Genomic DNA, 24,538 nt, shown 5'->3' with positions numbered 1-24,538 from the left:
CAATTACCCACGAAAAAGGGAAAGAAAAAGACTAACCATTATCGTGGGTAATGGGGTTCATGATCCTAGCCCTACTCCCAAATATTGTCTCCGGTCCCCCCAGAAACCAGCTGGTATGCCCTCACTGATGAAGTCGTCAAACAAAGCAATGAAAGCATAACCAACAGCACCGCCAAGAGGGAGCGCTAGCTGTGATTAATCACAAACCTAAACCTAAATCCAGATGACAAGGGCAGCAGCACTCGATCAGCTCCCTGCTCAAATGGTCTTTCCAGAACTCTTCACGGATTGGTCAAAAGTTGCAGCTTCCTTGATTGAACAAGACAAATAAGCGTGCCCATCCGGTGTCCATTTTCGCAAAATTCGTTTGAGTTGGAGAAGAAGTCGCTTCCCCGCCTCTCGTCCCGTTCTTCTCCACGAATGACCAGTGCATGACGTAGGCGCTTGCTGTCCATCGCTTTTGTGACGCGTGCGGCACCGCCATCAAAAACACGCCTAGTCCTCTCGTCTTTCTTGTTGACTTGCTTCCATTGCGTGGGCGACAAACACAAGTGAGACACGAACACGCGAAGACAAGACAATCTCTGCCGCATCTTCTGCTCATCACCAATCCATCCGCTTGCTAGACCTAGTCCGAGACTACCTACCCCTCGACACTTCTGCTACCGAACCTCGGGATGGCTTCAATTGCTACCACCAATGAGGTGATTGAGAGCACAGTCATCAAGGCGCCGCTCGCTCAAGTCTGGCACTTGATCAAGCTGCCCGAGTTCCACAAGTTCTGGTCCGCGATTAAGAAGACGGAGAAGGTCACGGGCGTCAGCGACGAAACCGATGTGGTCAGGTGGCACTTTAAGGATGGCAGCAAGGTCGAAGTCAAGCAAGACGAACACAGCGTACGCCCTTTCCTCGTCTTCCTCGGAGCGAGCTCGCAGCGCTGACAGAGGCGATCCGATTTAGAATCTGGCCCATTTCATCACATTCAGCGTCATCTTGGCGGAGCCTGCGCTGACCTACTCTGGCGTCGCCAACACCATTCGCTGCTGGCCAGTAACGGCGGGCGACTTTGAAAACAGCACGTTTGTCGAGTGGACCTCGAAATTCACCAGCGATGCAGATTTGGGTACGTCGCCGCCTCCTTTGCTTGCCCTTGTGAAGCCGCTTTCGGGCTTGTCCTTGACTAGCATCGTATGATGCGAAGTATTGCATGTATCGCGATTGTTGATGCGTGGTTTCCAGGTGTCATCCAAGACGCCAAGTACAAGCGCCGGGATGCATTGAAAGACCTCGCCGATGCCGCCTACAAGGGCGTTCGAGATTAGTCGTCTTGTAGTGATATCTTCTTGATTGAGGATCTGTAGCTGGCTAGGAAGCGGGCACAGTTGTGGCCTCGAAGGAGATGCCAATCTGAACATAGCGGAGCACCATCATTATAAAAAGATCTGGCCCAAATGCGGTATGAATTAGGAGGGTTTATTCTGTGGCCTTGGTATCTGGTCCGAGGACTGTCGAGCAGAATTGTACTGTGTCGGCCAGCGTTTTGGGAATGTGTGCTAAAAGTGTTGTCGGAGTACTCGACGAATTGAAGCACGTGTCTTGAGTGCGTGTTTAATTAACATTGGAGGCCAAACTTCAACAGCAACACGTGTTTGAAAGCAGCTTCAGTCTCATTTCTTCTCGAGGGGTGGGCTGAGGTGTTGCACCAGAACAACGCCCAATCGACAGGAAAACAAAACATGGCTAACCGGCTTGGGCAAACAGCTTGAGCCTGCTGCTGCGCTTTATTCGTTGTTTTCCTGATACTTGTCTTCCACATTGTAGCATATTTTAGATCCATCTGCAAATCTGGCCCGCCTGCCATAGTATTGGAAACTCCAAGAGTCGGAGAGCTTTCTGTCTGCGGCGGATGAGCGTGCTCACAGCTCAGTAAGCCACCTCCGCAGCGCCCAGCTGCTCAGCGCTCGTTTCACAAACAGGACGAGATGATATTTCAGGGGCAGGCAGCCCGGACAGGCTAACACGGCACGCGCTCCCGCAAACACGCAGCGGTACCACTTCTGGCTGTACTTAAAAGTCGTGCCTCCTTCCCCGAAACTCGTCTTGATCGTGGCAGCAGCGAAATCATATTCAACTCATGCTCGCTCCCAAACCAGACTCGCCCGACCTCAACGACCGCATATTGGCGAGATAACAGGCTACTAGAAACCCCGCCGGCTGAGTTACGGTGGATGACTGTCGGTCCGCTCTATTATTAGTGATTGTTCTCGGCCACACGGGTGATCGCGGCCATCTTGTCATTAATGCTGTGTCGCGTTTTGCGGAGTTACGAGGTAAATTGTCTCTCGATTGGCAGCTGCTCTCTCCCCCTTTTTTCCGTATTTGTTATTCTCGGCCATTCTGTGGTCTCTCCTCAGGAACCGTTTGCTCACTACCACGCGTCCACCATCCAGCGCCATCTCGAGAGGGAATTTCTTGAGAGGGAGTTTGGAATCATGGACTGCCGCCACGTCTACCACCCAGCCGGCCACGGCCACGGCCACGGCTACGGCTACGGCCACCACCACCACTACGGCCACCACTACGGCCACGGCCACCACCACCTTCCCGTGGGCCACGTCGCCGCTCCGGGCCAGGTCGTCAGCTACGCACCCGCCGTAGCCGCTGCCGCTGGCGGTCCCGTCGTATACCCTGCAGCCGCCGCGGCCTCGTACGCCATGGCCGTGCCCCCGCCGCCGCCCGTCGTGCCCCTCGCTGTCGCCGCCGCGCCCATGTACCCCGCCGGCTACGTCCAGCCGGCTGCTGTGGTGCATCATCAGCCTCAGATCGTCGGGCCGACTACTGTTGTTACCACCCAGGCTACGACGTACTACCCCGTCGCTGCCGCCCAGCACTACGCCCCCGCGAGCGTGCCGCTCGTCTGCTACGCGCCGTAGGGAATAAGCAGGGGGGATTTTTCCAAGGGGATGGAAGAGAAGGGAAGGAAGGGAAAGCGCTGGAATACACAGGCACACAACACATTCGTTGCTGTAGTTTGGGGTCTCCCTTCCTTTCTCTCATTGGCTGTCCGGCAGACAAACTACGATGGCGTCCGCTCGTTGAATACCGGGGGCGGGAGTTGGTTTCTTTTGTTTTCTTTTTCCCTCTTTCTACCATGCACAAACACGCAAACACCCAGCCGAGAGCGAAGAGAGAACGACCTTTTTTTTTTAATGACACACATATTATGCGCGGAAGGAAAAGAAGGAGAGAGAGAGAGGCCGAGAAAGGGGGGGCTTGGCCTGTTTGGTTCTCCTGCCTTTTAGGTATAGCACTCGCTAAGTACCGATAAATTTGGACAATGGTCTCCGTGCGGTCGATCATTTCTTTTTAAAATTGCTCTTATTTGGTGACTCGATATACATGACTCTTGCTTAGTTCTACGCTGGCCTCGACTCCTTCGAGGCCGAACTAGCACTGCCCGCCGGATACAGCACAATCGTGGCCATGGCGCGCGAGGGGATATTCGCGCTCGCGACGCCGTCGGCCACGCTGGCGTCGAGCTCCGCGGCCTCGTGCGTGTTGTCGGTGTACCAAGCCTTGGCCTTGTCGCCGCTGCCGCCGCCCGACGCCAGCTTGACGCCCACCTTGGCAGCGCTGCCGCCGCTGTTGAGGAAGACGACGGCCACGGAGCCGTCTTGGTTCCTGAAAGCGGCCGTCTTGACGCCGCTCGCACTGCCCGACGTGCCCACGCGCACGGCGCCCGGCCGCACGAACAGGCTCCACTGGCCCAGCGCCCACAGGCGCTTCGATGCCTCGACCTTGCCGTTGCTGATGTGCACCATGTGCGAGTTGGTGTTGCCGGCCTGCACCCCCACCCAGTACAGGTACGCCGAGGCGTTGGCATTCACCAGCGCCGTGTACACGTTGTTGGCCCACGTCCACCCCTCGCCGGCCCCGCCGCTCCTGTACCACGCGCTCGTCCACGCGCCCTGCAGGTCGCCAGCCTCGGTCTGCCACGTCTTGTGCTTGGTGTTCATGGGCGACGACGGCGACGAGGTGTAGCTGTGCGCCGTGATCACCGAGAGCATGTCGTCGACGGATTTGAGCGTGCCAAGCATCCCCGCCTGGCTCTGCCACCCCTCCGCGTCGCAGCAGTTGATCCCCACGCTGCTGAGGTTGGCTTTCTGTAGTGTTGGGTAGAGCACCTTGATGAAGTCGGCCGCTTGCTGCGCGTTGGAGCGCATCGATGCGTAGCTTGTCCTGTTTTTTTTTTGGGGGGTGTCAGTCAAGCGGGCTGCCAACGACAGATTGTGGGAAGGAGGCTGACGTTAGCTCGGGCTCGTTCAGGAACCCGACGTGGGTGATCGTGACGTTGGCCTCCTTGTAGTACTGGATGTACCTGACGAGGTAGTTGGCGTAGGCCTGCTTCCAGTCGCCGCTCGAGCAGGTCGCGCCGCTGACGCCGCACAGCGACCCGCCGTTGGCGTCGTTGCCGTTGGTCTTCATGTATCCCGGGGCGCTCCAGGCGTCGGCGTAGATGGTCTGCACGCCGTACGTGTGCTGCGCCTCCTGCGAAACCCAGAGCTGCTTGTTGTCGGAGCCGTCCCAGGCAAATATCAGGTCCTTGCTCGGCGAGCCCGGGCTCTTGGGGGCGATGGACACCATGTGGTCCGACGACATGTCGGGCGACGACCCGATGCCGTTGCGCAGGATCGACAGCCCGGCACCCTTGGTGGTGCTGAAGAGGAGGTCGAGCGCGTGGCGCTGCTCGGCCTCGGGCAGCTTGCTCATCTGCACCGCCCGCTGGAAGGCCTGCGACGTCCCGAAGCCGTCGATGGTCTGGTACGTCTTGGACAAGTCGACGGTTACTGTCAACCCGGCCTGTCGGTGCTGCAGGGCGCGCGCCTCATCGTGGGTTGCTCTTGGGCGCGCCGTGGACCGGAACGATGGGAATGAAGGACTGGAGTCGTCAACCGGGTGGGCGAGAGCAGCCGCACAGAGAATAATGGTGGCGATTAGGCGGATCATGGTGGCGGCGGCTCCTTTATCCCGCGGTTCTAAGATGGGCCTGAGAACACTGATCTTCAAAGCAGCGCGCACTTGTGAGCGACAGACCGTCTACTCGGAGGACGGATATGGCTCACCTCGAAGCCCTTCTTTGCCTCGCCATCTCCTAACTTCTGTCACAGATCAAGGGCGAAATCCTATATACCTCCGCAGGCATGCCAAGCAGGTGCGCTTCCAAGACCCAGGTCTGACCGATGCCGTCCGCTCCCCCCGGCTGCAACATGGTGGAAAATTAAACAAACAAGTTGCACAGCGCCGGCATTAGAAAATCCCCCACTCAGAGGCGTGCAGCAAGAAAAGTCCCGAGGGTAATATAGACGTCGACGGTACAGACAGGGGTTCTCCACAGTCTGCGATGCCCAGCGGTCAGGTAGCGGCGCCGCGGCTAAACTCGCACATGACATCTGCTCCTTTCAGTGCCAGCGAGTAGATTGCCTGTCTACCGGAGGTTAGAGAGGGACAGGGCGTCACGCAGCAAGGGCCGCCCACCTAGGCAGCTTATTGCAGCGAGGGGATAGATTGGACTGCGGGGGAAGGGGAGGGCTGCTGGTGTTCCCGGATTGCTTGCATCTGACTTTTTCATCTCCCGCCTGCAAGCCAACCCCACGCCTGACTGTGCAGGCTCGGAGAAATTTGGACGAAGAAATTCGGGCGAAGAAATTTGGACGACAAGGTGTGCCGGGCTGGTCTGTGGAGAACGAGATCTTGTTCTCCCTTCAGAACCTCCTGGTTTGAGATTCGCCTTTTGCTATTTCGGGATGAAGGCGTGTGGTAAATAAGAAGAAGCCTTGCTTTCAGGCATCGGCCCGCACTGCCTTCCTCCATGAACCTTGGGATGGCATCTGATGTCCCAGTGCGGCGTGTTGGCATTTCACGTGTCCAGCAGATGTGGCCCATAGCAACAGTCGTCAACGTTGACCCCTTTTCTTCTCTGCCTCGACGCAAACACTCACCGTCAAGGGTTAGGGTTATTTTCCTCCCTCGTCCTCCTCTCAGCCCTCATCATCAGCCGCAGCACGTCAGGCACCAACAGCATATATCTCCAACTGACAACACTACGTTCCCTGGCACGCAGTCTGACCAAATACTCCGTAAACCCCCTCGCATGATCCAGAAACAATGGGCAACGAAGCACGGATAGCCCCTGACCAAATCCCAGCCGTAGACGCCGACAGTCTCCCGGCCCCATCCCCATCCCCGGCCCTATCTCCATCTCCATCTCCATCCCAATCCCCATCCCCATCCCTGGCCTCTCCCCCCAGCACCACCCCCTCCGCGGCATCCATCGACGCCGACGCCGACGCAGCACTCATCTACAACTACCACCGGATGCACATGGCCATCCCGGTCACCCTCCCCGCACCGATCGCCATCTTCACACTATGCAGCCTCGACGTGCGCGTCGCAGCACGCGCAGCCTCACTCTTCCTCTCGTTCCCCGACCCAGCGACACACCCGCTCACCAGCCCACAGACCCTAATCTTCTCGGGCGGCGTGGGCGCGCTGACGGCGGGGCGGTTCGGGGCGGCGGCCGAGGCGTCCGCGTTCGCGGCTGTCGCGCGCGCCATGGGCGTGCCGCCGGAGCGCATCGTCGAGGAGCCGCGCTCGACGAACACGGGCGAGAACGTGCGGTTCACGCACGCGCTGCTGAAGGAGCGGGCTCTTCTTACTGCTGCCGAGGGTGAGGGTGGTGGTGGTGGTGGTGGTGGTGGTGGTGGTCCCCTGGCCATGCCGAGGGGGTTCATTCTCGTGCAGAAGCCGTACATGGAGCGACGCACGTACGCGACGTTTGTCAAGCAGTGGCCTGAGAATGGCGACGAGGGGGAGACCGTGTTCTGCGTCACCAGCCCCGAGCTCGAGTGGAACGAGTATCCCGACGCCGAGAACCCGCGCGACCTGGTTATTAATATTATGGTCGGCGACCTCGTGCGCGTGCGCGACTACCCGGCCCGCGGCTTTCAGATACCACAACACATACCGCCCGACGTGTGGGCAGCGGCTGAGAGGTTGATGGCGGCAGGCTACACGGCCCACCTGCCCTAAGGGCGAGAGGCGGCGCTGAGCTAAATCTCTATTAGCTCTCCGACTGAGTAAAGGGGTAGTATAGTGAGGCAATATTAAACATCATTAATCGGCCATCTGCCTACATAGAGCGGCAGACGAGGTTGGGAGATAAAGTACATGGATCATAGCCTACCATCATACAAATCGTCAAGACATATCGTTCGTATCTTCATCCCGCACAGCACAAGACGGCGCGCACCGACGCCCATTAAGCCATCACCGTGGCAGGCGTCAACACCACAACCACCCACCCCACGGCCCCTTGCCCGTCTTTCAGGGGCGCCCAATGGCTAACCAGCTTCCGCATCTTTGACCCAAAGAACACATGGCTTAGAATCTCAGCCCCCCGATCTAGCGTGTCGCTCAATCTCGGCCGGCTCGTCTCGCTCTCCAGTGAAGCCGGGCCGCCCGTGCGGATGGCGCTGCCCGTCCGGGAATGCTTCGGCGGCTGCTGCTTTGATGGCGCGTCGGCGCTCGCCATGAGGTCCACGCTGATCGTCTCGCCCGCTGCGATCTTGTCCGTCACGTTTGCCCTGAGGCTCCGGTTGACGCTGGGCGAGTTGATGCAGTCCGCCAGCACCGAGAAGATGTCACGGCCAATTATAGTGTCGGCATCGGTTGGCTTAAGCCCCAATAGCTCGAGCGCAAACGACGAGCAGAAGGCCACGGGCAGGCGAGGCAAATTGCGCCGCTTGTCTGTGGAGAGGTGCTGCTGGCTGGGTGACACCGGTGCGTATCTCAAGACAAAGAAGCGCGAGTAGGGCGTGCTGAACTCGTCCGTCTCCCGCTCAAGCTGGCAATTCCGTGTCGTGAAGGCTCGTCGCTTGGCGGATGGTGGGTCCTCTGCGGCGGAAGCTGACGTTGATGTCGACGATGTGGTGGGCCGAGGAGGCGGTCTGGCTGGACGGGATGTCCGGGAGAAGCGTCTGAAAAAGCGGTGGCGATGGGACCGTTTTATGGGGCTTCGCACACTGGGCGCCTTTTCCGACATACACTCATTCTGCTCAACAGGCGCCTTCCAGACCGGCCGCTCCTGTGTAGGGATTGTCTGAGGGCTCAGATCCTCGCCTGGTAAGGTAAAGTTGAGAATACGTAGGATGTCCTTGTAATCCGAGCCTATGCTCTCCGACACGTTGATCTGCGCCCCGAGGTAATACCGCACGCTGCCATTTTCTCGCAGGGGGCAGACGAAGAGCAGATTCCAATAGGGGGAGCCATCCTTTCGGTGGTTGACAATTAGCTCGGCCGCTTCCTGCCCCAGCGAGACGGCCTCTCTGATCCTGCGCGTCGTGTCGTTATCGGTATATATCCCCTGCATTATCCTGCAGTTCTTGTTCATCACATCATGCCGCGAAAACCCCGACATCCTCAAGAGCCCGTCCGAGGCATAGACGACCGGATTATCGGGCTCCAGAGGGTCGGTGAGGCAGAAAGCATCACCAAGACCAGGGTATGCCGACTTGAAGCCGCCTGTCAGCGAGCGGCTCACCGACAGCGAGCTCCTCATGCACTGTGAAAGCTGGTACTTTATGAAATCGGGGTAGAGGCTTTTGGCAAGCCGCTCCTCAACCGATGTCTTGGCATCTTGGTACAGCCTTTCAAGCGGTGGCAGTACAGATCTCGCACAGTGTTTTGTACTTGTTTTGAGGCTAGCCGACAGGTCAGCTGGCAGCCTCAGCGGAGACGTCGCTGCCACGCCCGTGAAGTTCGTTGATATGTGACCGATCAGGTTTGTCATGCTTTCGAGGGCACGCGTGTACTCGTCGACCTGGCAGCCAGTCAGCATGTCATTTTTGTCTAATTTTGATGGGAAAGGAGCTAAAACCTTTAGCAAGAACTCGACATCGGCAGCACAATGCCTGCTCTGCGCAAACCGGCACAACCTTTGGCCCGTCGTAGGGTTGCAGAACGCCAGCTTGATGACATCCCGGTCAAAGAAGTTCGGAATAGACCTGCCTCGGGGCGAGTAGTCTCTGAAATGCGTACTACCACTCCCCAGAGATATGTTGTCCGCGTGGCCAGCCTCATCAAAACTCAGCGGCCTTTTCGAGACAGCAACCGAACGGGTTGAGCCGTCCGGGTTGTAGTCGGTGTACTGACGGAATGCAGACTGGTTCATATGAAACGACAGGCCCGAGTCGCTCCTCAGTCGCAGGTGCAGGTTCTTTGGCTGGGGCTTGGGGGCTCCGGAAACAGGGGGTGGTGATAGTGCTGTGGTGTTCAGGATACTCTCTCTCGGGTCGAACCTGAAGGGAAGAACGAGGACAGGGTTCGATTGGGCGCTGCCACGCCTGCTTCGATTCTCGCCCAGTGTGGAAAGCGATTCTATCGTGTTCCTCTCGGCTGAGAGCATTATGAAACAACAAGAATGACGAACAGAACTAGCGTTTTTGCCAATGGGGCAGTTGAAGGGTGTCGACAATGAAGAGAGGGACCAGTTGTTGAAAATCCAAACGTCCAAAAAGGTCAGGGTACGAACAAACACACGCACACAAAAAAAAGTGAATCATAACGTGAAGACTAGCTGGGGTTGATGACATCAACAAGAACGGAACAACGGCCCTCAGATGCTGGTGGGGGATAGTCTTGAGCTTGATATGAGGGTCCTCGGGCAGCAATCAATGACTCGAGTTCTGCATCCAAAGCCCCATTCCACTTTCTTAGCAAGATCAAGCGGACGAACTCTGCATGGGCCTAGATTGGGAAACGAGTGGAGAATAATGCAGCGAAACGCACCCGCGTGCAAGAAGTGCCGCGTCGAAGACATTTCCGTTTGACGACAGCAGGTACCTGCCTACGTACTTGGCCATGTGACGAACCCGAGTGGGTTTCGGGACGAGAAGGGAGCCAGCGGTTCGGTTCATCAAATCAACGACTACATGTAAGTCGATTTGCAAACGACACAAACCTTATCTGCAAAGCTGCGAATCCAGGGCTGCCGAAGGCGCGGCAGATGTTGTGCTGGTCCCTGTCGACATGCCACCCAGGTATCCACAGATCGGTCGTTTGTGCTGCAATGCTTGGAGGGCACCGGACAATAAATTAGGGTATGCAGCGATCGCGGGAAGCCAAGACGATCGGGACCAGGGGCGGTGGTTGAGCTCCCGCTTGTTTGCATCGAAACCCAGTACACAGTAAACACGCCTTTGCTATCGCATCGAGTCGTGGCACGTCGGGCTACTTCACCCCATGGCGAGCCAAATCGCCTCCCGTGTTTCGGCTAACTCGACTAAATGGCCATCCATTTATTTGTATCTAGCCACGCGCTGAACCTGGGCATTGGTGCTCTGTTGGCCGAACATGCGTCGTTTGGGCTTGTTTCGGCGTCGTGGAACAGCGTTTGTGGCTCCTTCTCCAAGGCGGAGGTGAGACCAGGGGATTACCAGGGGATTGGCCTGGCGACCCTTCTCGTGTCGCGTCCATCAAGAGCAGAGAATATTAACCGGAGGGGCCTCAATGACGAGGCTGCAAATACGGACTCTCGATACATTGCCACGGAGAACCGAAAAAGTACAGGCCTGAGGCTGACCTGCGAAGCTCAAAGTCACGATTCGGGAGTCCGAAGATGTTGCCTCTCGCTTCGTGCTCCTTCGTAAGAGATACGCTCTCGTAATGCGGGTCTGTAGTTTGTGGGCGGGTTGGATCTTGGGGAGAGAAGACAGCCGCTTCTTGGGCGTGGAGTGGATTAACATCGTGTTGGGTTCTGCCGTGTTATGTTGGGCAGCCAGTAGCTCGTGGTTGTCCGCTTGACTGGGTATAGTGCTTATGTTATTGACTTCTTCCTGCCCTCGCCCTCGCGGCCTGATTACCGTGGGAACCTTGGTTGGAGGAGAATGGATCTGCGAAACAACCTACTGTAGTCGTCCGTATGTATTCGTACATTGAGGAGGTTGGTTACGGGACGCGCATTGTTGACACCAGGGTGTTGCTTTGGGGCTCAAGACAATAACAAAACGGCAGTCTCCGTAGAGAGGAGAGGAGAAGAGAGAAGCCGACAAAGGTTCACCGTCATCTTTTCGTAATCGTGATTCTTCTCGGTGTTTGGTGCTGCGCTGCGAGTCGAAGGAGGCCGGGTGGCTGCAATGGAAAATGGCAAGCCGCACCTACCAATTAAGCTTCAAGTTCCAGTTTGACAGACAGGGCCTGGCCAGGGCAGGTCTGTGCCGAGTTGCGCAAGTGCCCGGGCTCGCAGCTTCCTTCAACAGCGTGACCGCACCGCACCCGCAGCACCCGCACCCGCAGCACCCGCACCTCACCTCATCAGTTGTTGAGGGCGACGGGAGACGAGGCCGGTGGCGTTCCTGTCGCACCGGCAATTGCCCGCATCCTACCGAGATTGCGCCCCCATTGCGTGCGCCGTGCAGGGCACTAATAGGTAGCGCTGCGGATCATTCTAGAGCGATCGTGGAGCTCAGACGATTCCCGCCCACACCCGCCCTCCCCCCCGCAGCAATCAGAGCATGCATCCCGGCAGAAGACATTGGATGCCCTTGCACCATCATCCGGTTGCCGTATCTTGGCAGGGACAGTACTACCTAATTAGGTCTACGGAGTACCCGGACACAGAAACCATCCCTCACACCTCGCCCGGGCATCGTGCGATTGCCCTGCCAGGTATGGTATGTGTCCTGGTTGCTGGAAGCCACCCGACCCGCAGGGGCAGAGGACAGAGGACAGACAGCTTCGAGAAGCTCGTGTCTTTGACGCTGCGCCCTTCTCGTTCCTCCTGGTTTTGGCTCCGGATGCACAGCAGGTGGCTGGCCGGCCGACTCCATACCTGTGGCCTGTGAGAGCTACCTGACCTTAAGGTTTGTGCACCTCCCTCGTACCCCACGAGTCTCGGCGTGGCTGGACCGCGTCGAAAATGGAAGTCGTCCACATGGAAGCCACTGGGAATGGTGGCACGAGGGACCAGCTGCCGTCGCCGAGAAGTCACGAGTGGTTGATGGCCTAGGGCTAGCAGAACAGGGCTCCATTTCTTGCCGAACCCTTTGCGCTGCCCGGCGTGGCGTGGGGTATTTACTCTACATGTACATGCAGTAAGTACATGCCTACACATTTAACCGGAAGCGGCCAGCCTCGACCAACGTGATGGAGCGAGACATGGAACCTATCTTACATAGCTCCCGTCTCCAGCGCCAGCCAGGTCCAAGAGACAATCAGGACAGTTGATCATGATCAGCAGCCTTTTGATCTGCGTGGTACAGTATGTACATACGTGCCGCCCGGTGCGTTCATGCATGCATACCTGGAGGTACGCAGGTAGTATATGCAGCAACCACTTTGTGGCCGGGTTGCCGAGAGAGCGCTTGGTTATTCAGGGGCTCGGTCGATATTGCTGCTGCTGCGGGTGAATTCCATCTCACAATACGATAAGGCGTACTTACTACCTTGAGTTCCACCACCAAACCCCGAGAATGCCCTTCCTGGTTCTCCATCCCTCTTCTACCATACCCCAGGCGCAGACCCAGGCCCAGGCCCAGGCCCTCCTGCTCCTCACCCGTCGTTAATGTCGGTTACACAGCCATGATGGCCCCCTTTCTGGCTCTCTGCTGTTTCCTTGGTCTGGCGCACAGACTGCTCGCCCAAAGCACCTTTGACCCCCTTGCCTATGTTGACCCGTTAATCGGGGCTAGCGATGGCGGCAATGTCTTCCCCGGCGCCTCCTTACCGTACGGCATGGCCAAGGCCGTCGCCGATACCAACAGCAGCAGCAACCAGGGCGGCTTCACCCTGGATGGCTCTGTCGTGACCGGTTTCAGCACCATGCACGACAGCGGTACTGGCGGAAGCCCGAGCCTGGGCAACTTCGCCCTCTTCCCCTACACCAACTGCCCCGGTGGCGACATCGACCAATGCGCCTTTCCCAAGAAGGCTCGTGCTAGGTTCGGAGCTTTTGCTAACAGCAGCGTCTCTGCCAAGCCGGGCACCTTTGGTATCACCTTGGCCGGCGGAATTCGTGCCGAGATGACCACGACGCAGCACGCCTCGCTGTTCAGTTTCTCCTTTCCTTCGACTGGCTTGGATGGCCAGCCAGCTCAGCCCCTTATCCTGCAGGACCTCACAGACCTGGCCGACTCAAGGCAGGACAACGGCAGCGTGTCTGTGGACTCGGAAACGGGCCGCATCACTGGTAGCGCTCGTTTCTTGCCCAGCTTTGGCGGAGGGAACTTTGTCTTGTATTTCTGCACCGACTTCAAGGGGGCCGAGATCCTTGACAGCGGCATCTTCGTCAACAGCCGGGCAAGCGCGGCAGTCAAGAACCTGACCATCTCGAGGTCTATCAATGGCTACCCGCTCCCGGGAGGCGCCTTTGTGAGGTTCAAGTCAGGGGCCAAGCCGATTTTGGTGCGGACGGCCACGAGCTTCATCAGCGCTGCTCAAGCCTGCTCGCATGTTGAAACAGAAATCCCCGGCTTTGACTTCGCAGGGATATCTAATGCCGCAACCGAGGCGTGGCGCGCCAAGATGAGCCCCATCAAGGTGTCAACAAAGGGCGTCAACGAGTCTACCGTAACCAACTTTTACAGCGGCATCTACCGGACCATGATCAACCCGCAGAATTACACAGGGGAGAATCCTCTCTGGTCCAGCAGCGAGCCGTATTTTGACTCGTTTTACTGGTACGAATTACCAGGACCTAGGCTCTATTCTTGATGGTGGCTAATGACGTCTCCAGCATCTGGGATCTTTTTCGCTCCCAGCTCCCGTTCCTTACAATCACGGACCCGGTCGCAGTGGCCCAGATGATTAGATCTCTCATTGACACCTACCGACACGTGGGCTGGCTGCCAGACTGCCGAATGAGTCTGAACAAGGGATATACGCAGGTAAGTCTCTGGACAGTTTGCCTAAACATCTTGATCCGGGTCACTGACGCGAGATAGGGCGGCTCTAATGCCGACAATGTGCTTGCGGATGCCTTCATCAAAGGGATCAAAGACGGCATTAATGTGAGACGTTCCTGTCCCCGCGATTCAGTTTTTCGTAGGTCCTAACTCTGCCTGCAAGTGGAACGACGGCTATACTGCTGTTGTCAAAGATGCCGAAGTCGAGCCTTACGACTGGTGTTGCGAAGGCAGAGGCGGACTCGACAGCTGGAAGTCGCTCGGTTACATCCCCGTCCAGGACTTTGACTACAAGGGATTTGGCACCATGACTCGGAGCATCTCGCGGACGCTAGAGTACTCGTACAATGACTTTTGTATCTCCCAGATAGCCAAGGGTCTGGGGAAGACGGGCGACGAGGAAAAGTATCTCGGGACGAGCGAACACTGGAAAAACCTGTACAAGGCCGACCAGACGTCTGCGTGGTGGAATGGGACTGACACGGGCTTCGTCGGCTTCTTTGAGCCGCGCTTCCTGAACAAGACCTGGGGATTCCAGAACCCCCTCAACTGCAGCAATCTCGACCAATTCAGCGTCTGCTCCCTCCAAAACACTGGGAGAGAGACATTCGAGAGCAGCATCTGGGAGTATGGATTGTAAGTTGCCCCCTCCCACAAAACACCCGCGCCCGCAGCTCACCCCAGCACACTTACACATTCTCCAACCCAGCTTCGTGCCCCACGACCAAGCAACGCTCATGACACTGCTCGGCGGGCCAGAAGCGTTCGTGCGGCGGCTTGACTACCTACACGACCAGAACATCACGTACATCGGCAACGAGCCGGCCTTTCTGACCGTCTTCCAGTACCACTACGCCGGACGCCCCGCGCTCTCGGCCAAGCGATCACACTTCTACATCCCTTCCTTCTTCGCACCGACGCCCGACGGGCTGCCGGGCAACGATGACAGCGGGGCGATGGGGTCGTTCGTGGCGTTCGCCATGATGGGCCTGTTCCCGAACCCGGGGCAGGACGTGTACCTGATCACGCCGCCGTACTTTGAGCGCGTGGCGGTCACGAACCCGACGACGGGCGCGACCGCCGTCGTGCGCAACGTCGGCTTCGACGCCTCATACCGCGACATCTACATCCAGAGCGCCACGCTCGACGGCGAGCCGTACACGCGCAACTGGATCGACCACAGCTTCTTCACCGACGGCAAGGAGCTGGTGCTGACGCTAGGCCGCAACGAGAGCACCTGGGGAACGCACGTCGATGATCTCCCGCCGAGCCTCGGCCACTATGCCGGCTTCAACGGGACCTACTCGGCGAAGCGCATGACGGGCGCCACCGGTGTCAGGAGCTATAGAGGCGAGTTCGGGATATCGGGCAACAAATGGGGATCGTGAGGAACATGGTTACATACTTACGCTACCAATAATTATTTCTTATCTTGTCCTTGAATTCATAATACAAGCGGGCTCCCATGTAGTACTTTTCCCCCTTCTTTTTTGCTTCCAGCTTTCGGGTGTCAGCTATAGACCCAACATAGCAGGATACCAATGTAGTTATTAGCAGGGAATCATCAACGCGAGGCAACATTTCGTCACAACTAGTCATTTCCAAAAGATCTCTCAACGAAGGTAGTAGTATGCCACTCAGAGGTGAATCGACGTAGGACTGCGGTTCGTTGATCAGGTTCGGCGTCTAAGGCATGGTAGGCATTATTCATTGGTTCTGACGCCGAGTCCCAGATGACCAGTCCAATCTTATGCCGTAGCAGCCTGACTCCCATATAAACTCCGCAAAGTACACACCCGAGGGCCGCAGGTCATCATGTACATAACATTATTCCGTAACGTAAAAAGCCCATTAAAAGTGTAAAAGGAAGCGGGAGTTCGGAATGAGAAGTGCGTTCAGAGAGGAACCCAATTTCGCATCGCCGCGGTCCATTATTATGAGTTTTCCCTTTGAACGCTTGCTCAAAAAGTCCTGGTTAACTCTTTCTGCTTCTACATCTGAGGTCTTCGCTTCATCTACCGCAGGGCAACAAAGGAGCAAAGAGGAATGAGGATCCATATTGGCGCCCCCAAGAACGATAATATGTGGAAACAGAAATTATGTAAAATGTGCTGAATAAGGGAAGGGAAAAGGAAACTATTTCGGAGCCTCAAGGTTGACCAAGGAGATGAGCGCACTAGTCATCCCAGCTGAGAGGATCGTGAATCTCGCCACACCTATCACAGACAAGGCTGTGTAGATCGTATGTATCGGACTTGTCAGAGTGAGTCCAATTGTCCATTGACTGGCCCATTGTCCGATCAAACTCAACCCACTCGCGCTCCTCGGAATCACGGGATTTCGGAACGCGTTTCCAGACTGTCGGACGCTTCTTCCAGATGGACTCGGGATGTCCCACTTCCTTGGGAGCAGGAGGCATCTCGGGGAGATCGGTGTGTCTAAGGCCGTGCGAGAAATGATGCGCCATGTGGCTATAGTCGCTGTTACCAGAATTGTTCGCCTCTGCATACTCTTTCGCGAGAGCCTTCCAGGTCCGAACAGTCTTGGCATCCACTTCACCATCCGGCATCGGGCGGACCTGGCTGCTTGACTGAATGAAAGTCTGCTTGGCTTTCAGAAGGAGCCCCTCATCCTTTACCATGCCGGTCAAATCGGATGCAGCCTTGTGTCCCGCATCGCAGATAGGGAGGCCAGTGAGCATGAGTTCGTTGAGACTGCATCCGAGGTCGTGAACCGTCAACTGGTGGAGCTCAGGGTCGGGAAAGGTGAGGAAGTTGTAGCCGAAGTTGACGAAGTCGATCCTCAGCGACTCCAGGTTTGGCAGAAGACGAGGGCGCGCTTTAGTCTTGTTATGGTTAGGGTCGAAAGGCGGTAGTAGTGCATCCAAGAAGTCGGCAGTTTGCATCCATGTGTAGCTGCGGAATCCCCTGCGAGCCAGGTTGTGCTCTTTGACGCGCTGATTAACCTTCAACTTGACACTCTTCCGCGAGCCTCCTTGAGACATGGAATGGGTGCGTTTCTCGTCATCGTAGTATCTGGCGATGATGCGGAAGTTCACGTGCTTGATGTTCTTGCGAAAGTCGAGACTGAGATTAGAGAAGTTCCGCAGTGCAACATGGCTTGTAAACACGAAGGTATTCTTGTTCCACAAATATTGAGTTCCCTCAACGAGATACGCTCGGCACGTTACGAGAAACCCAATGGCAATCTGATTACCGCGGGCCTTCTCTAGGCTTGTGGTGTTTGCGGAGTCCGACACGCAAAGTGGGTCGACGATGGGGTACTCGCTCGTCATGGCATACTCCAGAATCTGAAGCTGAACCTCCACAGGTAGAGTTGGTAGTCGAGCCTTGATCTCAGAAGCATCCGAGGCTGCGGATGAGCGAGTTCTTCGGACCTTTTTCAGTGGCGGCGACATGCTGTCGACGGCATGTGCCAGCTGAGATCCCTCCCGGGACGGGGTAGACCATGACAGACCATTCTCGCGGAGCAGTTTCTTGAGGCGCAAGTTCTCGTCGGCGAGTTGCTTATTCATGATTCGAAGCGGGTCATTATGCCAGACCTCGGCGCGGTCTTGTTGATCGCGGGCCTCGAAGGGGTAGACAATCGGCTGCTTCAATATTAGCACGCGATCGATGATACAGGGGGGTTGAAGAAACCCATTGGCAATGAAGTCTTACACTGCGAGAGGGATGAGCCATCTTGAATCGGTGGTCAAGGTATGACTTCCGTGATTAGTTGAAGAAGGCGTGGGAAAACGACGAAGCCGAACAGTTGCCGAGCAGTCGACAATCCTCGGAGTTCGGAAATAGCCGCCAAGCGCTGTCAGAATAGTTTCGGCGGATGCTAATGATACCCTAAAAGGCGACGATCCACTACCGCGGGGCAATGCGGGGAATTAAATAAGTCCCCAGCAATGGAGGAGGCCGAGGGCGTAGGGGAGAGGAGGGTGGTGAAGAGTGCCAGAAGAAATGCTGGCCAGGAGCCTTAGATTAGGACCATCTGGTTCTTGACGCTGGTCGGTCGCGCGATTGGAGGAAGGCGAGGATAAAGGCCGCGTCGCTTCGGAAGTCGCGCGTTGATTCCACAGGCAGGGGACTAATGTTCCCCGAGAGACTAATGGAAGCTGAGAGATGTGGCCTTTGAGAGGGAGAAAGGCTCGTTTTTGGTGGAATGTTAAAGGATGAGAGATTTTGTGGAAGGGCTAGGCAGGCAAACACAGTCCGATGTGGCCGCGGAAATGGAGGGCGACGTGGTACGGCGGCGTAGAACTAGAAGGCGCCAAGCCTGAGTGCCCGCGATTCGCGAAAGGATCTCACGTCCTTTCCTTGAAGCAGCACTTTTAGGTACGCCGCATCTGTTGGACTTTGGTGTCAAGGTGGTCGTGAAGTTTTCGGAAAAACATGAATGGAACCTAAACGAAGTGAGACCCCCAGGTTTTGATTCGGGAAGAGGATGGCGGGGCAGGTGGATGGAGGGGCCGTGGCAGCTATTTGTCAAGGTTGGTGGTTGTTCATTCCATCCCAAGCAACCCGAATTCGAATTGATTGCCAAGCTAGTCGCACTTTCCCAACCCCAAAAACGATGGGGTATTGAAATGCACAGCACGCGAGAACTGATAACGTGGATTCCTGCAGCATAAGGCAGGTAAATTTTTATTTCATTTTAAAGTTTCGTTACTCCGTAACTGTAAATCTTTTTAGCTAGCAGGATTGCCTACCTACCGCACGTGTGGCACCGTCCCGAACCTGGCCGTATTTGTTAATCTAGGGTTAGAAGCGGAACAATCTATTTTTTGGACACCATGGTACATGAAACAGCCTGCCTGGATCTGACATGCAGATTGGCCTTATGTCTCGGAACCCAAATAACTGAACACAAGATCAGCTCTGAGCCTGGTTCGCATGACTTGGGTGCTACGTACCGCGATCCCGCGAAAATCTCCCAGGGATAAGTATCGACTGCCGGACACCGCAGCGATCGGTCTCAGCTGTATTTACCCCCCACAAAAGCACTGACGTCAGTAGTCGCAAGTCCGGCAAATGCCCCTTTTATGTACTGTACATACAACCAGAGAAGGGACAGTCGTGGCTTCTATGATGAAATGGCAGTTCACTAGGAGTGGGGATGCGGGCATTTACAGCTCCTTCGTAGTAGCTCAGTGGAAGTCGCGAGTAAGTAGACGCCAAGGGGCTACTTCTGCCCGCAAGCGTGGACAGCCAAAGTGATGATCTCATCGATTAGTTGATCTTCGGTGCGAATGAATATGAGCAATATAAGAGCCACGAGCATCACTCCAGACTGGCAAAAGCACATTCTACCACAATTGATCAATCCGTGTGATAACAGTGAAGTACATTGGTTCTAATAACGCTATATACTACAGCTAATACATACTCAACCAAGACCACGCCGGCATCTACATCATGGCTCAACAATTTTCAAACACCTCGACTGACTCCAAGAATGTCGACCCGTACAAGGCCACCAACCTTGACACGGACGTGACTCTGGCACAGAAGATTGAAGACGTGAGCGACTTCATGTCGAGCTGCAAGTTCGGCATGATGACCACTCGCGACAGCGACCAGTCTGGGAATCTAGTGTCGAGATGTATGGCGCTTGCCGCAAAGGTACAGAGGCAGACCTAACTACCAATCCCTATCAAGGATTAGATGGCTAACATTGAATCATCCAGGAAACGGGAGGAATAGACTTGCTATTCCACACCAACACCGAGTCTGGCAAGACGGATGACCTCACAACTGATCCTCACGTCAACATAGCCTTCATCAACAGCTCGGGCGAGTGGGCGTCTGTAAGTGGAGTTGCGAGCATTGTGACGGACCGGGACCTCGTCAAGAAGCATTACAGTGCATCTCTCAAGGCTTGGCTGGGCGATCTGGGAGATGGAGTTCACAACGGAGGATCGTCCGATCCCCGAATCGGAGTCATACGCGTCAAGATGGTCACGGCCCATTACTCGATCACGCACAAGAATATTGTCAGCAGAGCTGCTGAAGTTGCTCAGGGGGCAATGACAGGAAAGCCGGCACACGTCAACAAACTCCGCGAGATTAGTCAGGCAGAGGTCGAGAACTGGCGGTCTTCGCACTAGAGGCTGGCCCTCTTTTTTCGTTTCTGTCATTGGCGCAGAAGTAGGCGTGGATTGGATTCATATCGATGTCGTCGTCAATCTCGGCAAGGCACGCTTGATAATGAGATGATGGACTAGGAAAGGGGCACTTCATACCTGGGGCAGCCAAGCTATAGATATGAGAGCCATTCGTTAAATGACCGGGCCCAACTCCTCATTGCTTACCCTCGTATTCGGCTTTCCATATCTTATCCCATGATTCCTTGTTGACGGCAAATTCGCGGACATACTCGTGCTCCAATTCGTGGGTCCGACGTCCGAGCAGGACCATGCTGTGCAAAGGTGGGCCAAGCGCGTCATCTGCGTCGCAGAGCTCCTTCAAGGTGCCAGCCACAAACTTTTCCGTCTTCCCGCCAACCCTGGCTGCACCAATGGCCAAGCTGTCGGGGCCATATACGCCCTCGCCCTTTTCTTCTTCGATTTCGAGCATCTGCTGCGCGCAGGTACCTACCGACATATAGCGAGGAGGCTCGAATATCTTCCTTCCCCGAACCAAGTTCTCCATGCTCTGTTCCTTGACCTTAATATCCAAGAGGACAAGCGTATGCAGCCCGATGGACCTGTTTTCCTTGATTCGGTCGTAGAAGCTCGCGGGGCGCCACGAGTCTGTGAAGAAGACCATGCTGACCGTCTGCCCAAAATTGTACAGCTGCAGACCCGCCGCGCCGATGCCCGACATTATGGACGCATTCGGAACGGTCCGCACTTGGATATCGAGCTCGCGTGCGCGGAGCACCAGGTCTGTGTGAGTCGTTGCGCCAAACGGGTCGCCGACGACCAAGAAGGCCACATCGACAATCGCCGCGTCGCGCAGGATCTCGTCGCTGTTCGACTCGACCATCTCCCTGTCGGCAACTACGATGGACCGGCCATAGTATTTCTCCTACTTCTCATTAGCGTTAGCTCGAGGCTGTGACTATTGTATGCCAGCAGAAGCAAAAAGGGCGGCAGCCTACCAGAACGGACTGGTCAACGAGGAGGATGCTCGTGTAAGCCTCCAGATAGACGCGCGAGGCGTTCTTGGCAATCTCGAGGCCCTTGACCGTGATGTCCGTCTCATCGGACAGTCCGAGGCCGACGAGGTAAAGCATGTTGGCGTGATGGTTTAATCGAGGGCGACGCTGGCTAGGTGTTTGTGGATAGGTTATCGACAAGGGTTGCTGCTTCAAGTTGATGAAGAGGATTTTCTTGCCCCGCGAAAGATAGCACGATACGCCCAGATCCTAGTGCCTTGGGCTATGATTTTAGGTCGCTACTTAGCGCTACCCCGCCAAACCTGCCCCGCCAAAAGCTCCAGTCAGTTGCCAAGACAAAGCTTTAAGACAAAGCTTTTAAACAAGCCATCGCGAAACACTGAAAAAGAAAGAAAAAGGCCAGAAGCTGTCACCAACGAACAAGACCTCACCGATTTCAAGCGTCTCTATCAGCTCTGTCGCGCCCGGGTCGCGCCTAAACTCTACCGATTAGACAAACATTATTGTCGAGTAAAGATGTCAAACCAAAATTCTTCCGCTTACGGGCAGGCGGCGGGCGACACGGACTTCCGCAAGAAATACGATCTGGAAGAGTATGCAGCCAAAGCAAAGGACCGCGAAGAGTCCGAGAAGGACGAGCGCAAGGCGCGATGGGAAGCCAAGATGGCGGGCAAGAAGTACTATAAGCCCATGGACGGGAGCGAGTCGGTCACGGTGGCGCGCAACGCGACGCAGGACTTCAGCAAGATGGTCGGTACGTCGACGCTAGTGCCGGCCGGGGCGGGCGTCGGCAAGCGCGGGCGAGGCGCGGGCTTCTGGTGCGAGGCGTGCGACCTCACGTTCAAGGACAACCTGCAGTGGATCGAGCACACCAACAGCATGCAGCACCAGCGGGCCATTGGGCGGACGGGCGAGGTGCGCCGGGCGACGGCCGAGGACGTGCACGCGCGCATCGAGGAGCTCTGGGAGCGCCTGCAGGAGCGCAAGCGGGAGCAGCTCGTGTCGCTGCAAGAGAGGCTCGAGGTGCGCCGCGAAGAGGACGAGAAGGAGAGGGACGAGAGGAGGAAGAAGCGCAAGGAGGCCGAGGAGCGCAAACGGTTAGAGAAGGAGGCAGCCGTCAAGGTCAAGACGGAGTACGGAGACGACGTCCGTGTCGAGGGTGAGCACGACGAAGACGACATGATGGCTACTATGGGGTTCACCGGGTTCGGCACCACGACCAAGAAATAGCACCCCTGGACATGATTTCGGTTGCCAACTCTTTCCGAGTTTCGATCTTACACTGTGCTATCTGGAAAACGGGCGTTTGAAAATGATACCACCTGGCATAACTCGGCGTTTGGATTTGGGGTTTAGCGATAACCCCGCAGCTTTGGTGTTTTATACGGGGCTGTAACAAAACTTGCAATTGGACTGTATTATATGACGTTATACGTATTGTCTAGTGCCCAAGACTGTCCGTTCTCCCCCCCTCTTTGCTAGTCAACGAACACGGTATATGCACTGCCTGAGAAGTCCTGTCACGCGCGTGAGAAGAGAAGGTTCTCGTGCTCTGGGGATATTTCACGATTATGATTGGACGTGGGGGTTCTTTCGTTTGCGCCTCCGGGTGAGATTGACAAACCCACGGGTCGCTACCCGGTACAGTACGGCCGCCGCGCCGGGGTCGAAGCGCAACGGGACCCCGCCTTCCCGCGCTCGGGTCGATCGCGCCTGCTCCCATTGTGTCATAAAGACACGACCTGAGCAAACAGCCTCTCTTTCTTCCCAGCAACTCCAACACCCATTTTTTTCGACTACACTTAATACTGCCAACTCGCCTCTGACTTTGCTTCTTGCTCGCGCCCAGACACCTCTGGCTCGGCCTCCACAGCACAACGCACGGATACACGACTTTCGCCATCGCGACGACCGTTTGCTGTACACTCTACATAATAGGTCTAGATCGGGGCAGACGCCATTTATAGTAGAACCGCACACACCCAAGGGAAAACATTCGAGCTGAAGGGCCTTCTGCACGACAGAAGACACTTTTGGGGGTGACGATAGACACCACCAGCCATGGCCAGCTCCTCGACAAGCTCGATGGCAGCGGCAGCGCTTCTACGGCGGCAGCTCAAGCAGATGCAGACGGACAAGGACATACCCGGGATCTCAGTCGGGCTCGTCAATGACAGCAACATCTTTGAGTGGGAAGTCATGTTGATGATCAGCGACGAGTGCAAATACTATGGCGGTACGGCAATCTCTTGCCCCTCTCCCCCTCTACCCTCCCCACCCCCACCTCGCTCGGAGAGTCGCATAGGAATACTGACGGCGGACTTCTCCCAGGGGGCAACTTCCGCGCATACGTCACCTTCCCGCCAACATATCCCCTCATGCCGCCCAAGATGACCTTCCAGTCGCCGGTGCCGTTCCACCCCAACATCTACCCAAACGGCGAGCTCTGCATCAGCATCCTGCACCCGCCCGGGGAGGACAAGTACGGCTACGAGTCGGCGAGCGAGCGCTGGAGCCCCGTGCAGTCGCCCGAGTCGATCCTGCTTAGCGTCATTAGCCTATTCGAGGACCCAAACGACGAGAGCCCCGCCAACGTCGAGGCCGCGCGCCTGCTGCGCGAAGAGCGCGAGGGGAAGAGCAAGGACTACCGCAGGCAATGTCGCAAGTGCGTGCGGGAAAGTTTAGGGGAAGACTGAGTTTCGTAATCGGCATGAGGGATCAAGGGGGCACGTGTCGCTGCCAGTGATGAACAGCGTATCGAGGGAAGGTAACTGGCTAGACCGTTACAGCAGATCGTTAATATACTCCTTATACCCCCCCATGAAGTTCTCGATATTGAACCTGTTCTCTATACCCCTCTCCCGCAGCACAATCCAATCCCTGAGTGTTTGTTGGCGTGGTACTTGGGCAGAATGGACCTTATAGCACAGCAGCAAACGAACCGGCTAGGAAGAAGCCTTTAATGGGCATTATTAAGGAAGAGATAACCCTTTAGGATTCTAAAATAGGGATTCCAGTTGCTTTTGCCTCCTTCGAGGAAAAGCCTGAAGGACGAGTCGTAAGGTATTGAAGCCTTTCGAATCTTCCAGAGCATGTAAAACCCTCCGCTAACAAACATTCAGGGGTTGGACTGTAAGATTATTGTTTAACCTCACTCTCACCCTCCTTTTTCTTTTTTTCTCTTGAGGGGAAGTAGGTATTCACTTGGTTTTGGCTATCACGGGTAAATCACAAAGGCACATGATATTAGCGTCTAAAGTCGTCAACTGTGCTAGAAGATCCTAGAGTTCGGCTTCGGCCTCGTCTAGGCCGTCGGCCTCATCCAGGTCGTTGGCGGAAGGTTCCCTATCGAATCTAGCAGCTTCTTTTGCTTCCAGTCTGGTATCTTCGTCTAAAGACCTCAGCCATGCAGCCCTTTCAAACCTAAAATAATGCGGACGACGGACGGC

At 56.0% G+C, this 24,538-nt stretch overlaps 11 protein-coding genes across 11 annotated transcripts; 7 read left to right on the top strand and 4 right to left on the bottom strand.

Moving 5' to 3' along the window:
• The first annotated feature begins 259 nt into the window (after positions 1-259).
• On the top strand, positions 260-1,514 carry B0T26DRAFT_197902 (uncharacterized protein). The gene is made up of 3 exons (XM_060433726.1): positions 260-896; positions 961-1,123; positions 1,240-1,514. Exons 1-3 carry the CDS (start codon positions 678-680, stop codon positions 1,320-1,322), a joined length of 465 nt encoding a protein of 154 aa, XP_060297917.1. The 5' UTR covers positions 260-677; the 3' UTR covers positions 1,323-1,514.
• Positions 1,515-2,494: 980 nt separating this feature from the next.
• Positions 2,495-3,328, top strand: B0T26DRAFT_770140 (uncharacterized protein; the record flags this gene model as incomplete). The annotated part of the gene is made up of 1 exon (XM_060446534.1): positions 2,495-3,328. A coding segment is annotated over one exon (834 nt), but the record flags the coding sequence as incomplete, so codon positions are not given.
• Positions 3,329-3,416: 88 nt separating this feature from the next.
• On the bottom strand, positions 3,417-5,007 carry B0T26DRAFT_749458 (glycoside hydrolase superfamily; the record flags this gene model as incomplete). The annotated part of the gene is made up of 2 exons (XM_060445110.1): positions 3,417-4,239; positions 4,307-5,007. 2 exons carry the CDS (start codon positions 5,005-5,007, stop codon positions 3,417-3,419), a joined length of 1,524 nt encoding a protein of 507 aa, XP_060297915.1.
• A 1,338-nt stretch (positions 5,008-6,345) lies between these two features.
• B0T26DRAFT_623515 (DUF218 domain-containing protein) lies at positions 6,346-7,089 on the top strand (the record flags this gene model as incomplete). The annotated part of the gene is made up of 1 exon (XM_060436120.1): positions 6,346-7,089. A coding segment is annotated over one exon (744 nt), but the record flags the coding sequence as incomplete, so codon positions are not given.
• Positions 7,090-7,120: 31 nt separating this feature from the next.
• B0T26DRAFT_749456 (uncharacterized protein) lies at positions 7,121-9,463 on the bottom strand (the record flags this gene model as incomplete). The annotated part of the gene is made up of 5 exons (XM_060445109.1): positions 7,121-7,132; positions 7,406-8,010; positions 8,104-8,705; positions 8,769-8,878; positions 8,936-9,463. 5 exons carry the CDS (start codon positions 9,461-9,463, stop codon positions 7,121-7,123), a joined length of 1,857 nt encoding a protein of 618 aa, XP_060297913.1.
• A 2,940-nt stretch (positions 9,464-12,403) lies between these two features.
• B0T26DRAFT_197530 (glycoside hydrolase family 92 protein) lies at positions 12,404-15,357 on the top strand. Its single transcript, XM_060433724.1, has 5 exons — positions 12,404-13,733; positions 13,790-13,940; positions 13,998-14,063; positions 14,122-14,594; positions 14,668-15,357. Exons 1-5 carry the CDS (start codon positions 12,637-12,639, stop codon positions 15,344-15,346), a joined length of 2,466 nt encoding a protein of 821 aa, XP_060297912.1. The 5' UTR covers positions 12,404-12,636; the 3' UTR covers positions 15,347-15,357.
• Positions 15,358-16,134: 777 nt separating this feature from the next.
• Positions 16,135-17,659, bottom strand: B0T26DRAFT_749454 (uncharacterized protein; the record flags this gene model as incomplete). Its single annotated transcript, XM_060445108.1, has 2 exons — positions 16,135-17,568; positions 17,639-17,659. 2 exons carry the CDS (start codon positions 17,657-17,659, stop codon positions 16,135-16,137), a joined length of 1,455 nt encoding a protein of 484 aa, XP_060297911.1.
• A 1,725-nt stretch (positions 17,660-19,384) lies between these two features.
• On the top strand, positions 19,385-20,076 carry B0T26DRAFT_643043 (uncharacterized protein; the record flags this gene model as incomplete). Its single annotated transcript, XM_060437501.1, has 2 exons — positions 19,385-19,591; positions 19,657-20,076. 2 exons carry the CDS (start codon positions 19,385-19,387, stop codon positions 20,074-20,076), a joined length of 627 nt encoding a protein of 208 aa, XP_060297910.1.
• A 193-nt stretch (positions 20,077-20,269) lies between these two features.
• Positions 20,270-21,206, bottom strand: B0T26DRAFT_739316 (Diphthine synthase; the record flags this gene model as incomplete). Its single annotated transcript, XM_060443694.1, has 2 exons — positions 20,270-20,998; positions 21,072-21,206. The coding sequence occupies 2 exons, from the start codon at positions 21,204-21,206 to the stop codon at positions 20,270-20,272; spliced, it is 864 nt and encodes a 287-aa protein (XP_060297909.1).
• Positions 21,207-21,605: 399 nt separating this feature from the next.
• On the top strand, positions 21,606-22,319 carry B0T26DRAFT_642356 (uncharacterized protein; the record flags this gene model as incomplete). Its single annotated transcript, XM_060437433.1, has 1 exon — positions 21,606-22,319. The coding sequence occupies one exon, from the start codon at positions 21,606-21,608 to the stop codon at positions 22,317-22,319; it is 714 nt and encodes a 237-aa protein (XP_060297908.1).
• An 831-nt stretch (positions 22,320-23,150) lies between these two features.
• Positions 23,151-23,785, top strand: B0T26DRAFT_644041 (ubiquitin-conjugating enzyme/RWD-like protein; the record flags this gene model as incomplete). The annotated part of the gene is made up of 2 exons (XM_060437593.1): positions 23,151-23,325; positions 23,421-23,785. 2 exons carry the CDS (start codon positions 23,151-23,153, stop codon positions 23,783-23,785), a joined length of 540 nt encoding a protein of 179 aa, XP_060297907.1.
• Between the last annotated feature and the right edge of the window lie 753 nt (positions 23,786-24,538).

This window comes from Lasiosphaeria miniovina (genome assembly GCF_030549165.1).
Source record: "Lasiosphaeria miniovina strain SMH2392-1A chromosome Unknown B0T26scaffold_3, whole genome shotgun sequence".
NCBI lineage: Eukaryota > Fungi > Ascomycota > Sordariomycetes > Sordariales > Lasiosphaeriaceae > Lasiosphaeria > Lasiosphaeria miniovina.
The sequence above is the reverse complement of the archived record's forward strand: the minus strand, read 5'-3'. Positions and strand labels throughout refer to the sequence as shown.

Excerpts from the sequence above, each read along its gene's own strand:
- B0T26DRAFT_197902 (XM_060433726.1), top strand. The coding sequence starts at position 678 with ATGGCTTCAATTGCTACCACCAATGAGGTGATTGAGAGCACAGTCATC. Across the intron at positions 897-960 it reads TCAAGCAAGACGAACACAGC|AATCTGGCCCATTTCATCAC; the intron begins GTACGCCCTTTC and ends GATCCGATTTAG. Across the intron at positions 1,124-1,239 it reads CACCAGCGATGCAGATTTGG|GTGTCATCCAAGACGCCAAG; the intron begins GTACGTCGCCGC and ends CGTGGTTTCCAG.
- B0T26DRAFT_197530 (XM_060433724.1), top strand. The coding sequence starts at position 12,637 with ATGATGGCCCCCTTTCTGGCTCTCTGCTGTTTCCTTGGTCTGGCGCAC. Across the intron at positions 13,734-13,789 it reads TATTTTGACTCGTTTTACTG|CATCTGGGATCTTTTTCGCT; the intron begins GTACGAATTACC and ends TGACGTCTCCAG. Across the intron at positions 13,941-13,997 it reads TGAACAAGGGATATACGCAG|GGCGGCTCTAATGCCGACAA; the intron begins GTAAGTCTCTGG and ends GACGCGAGATAG.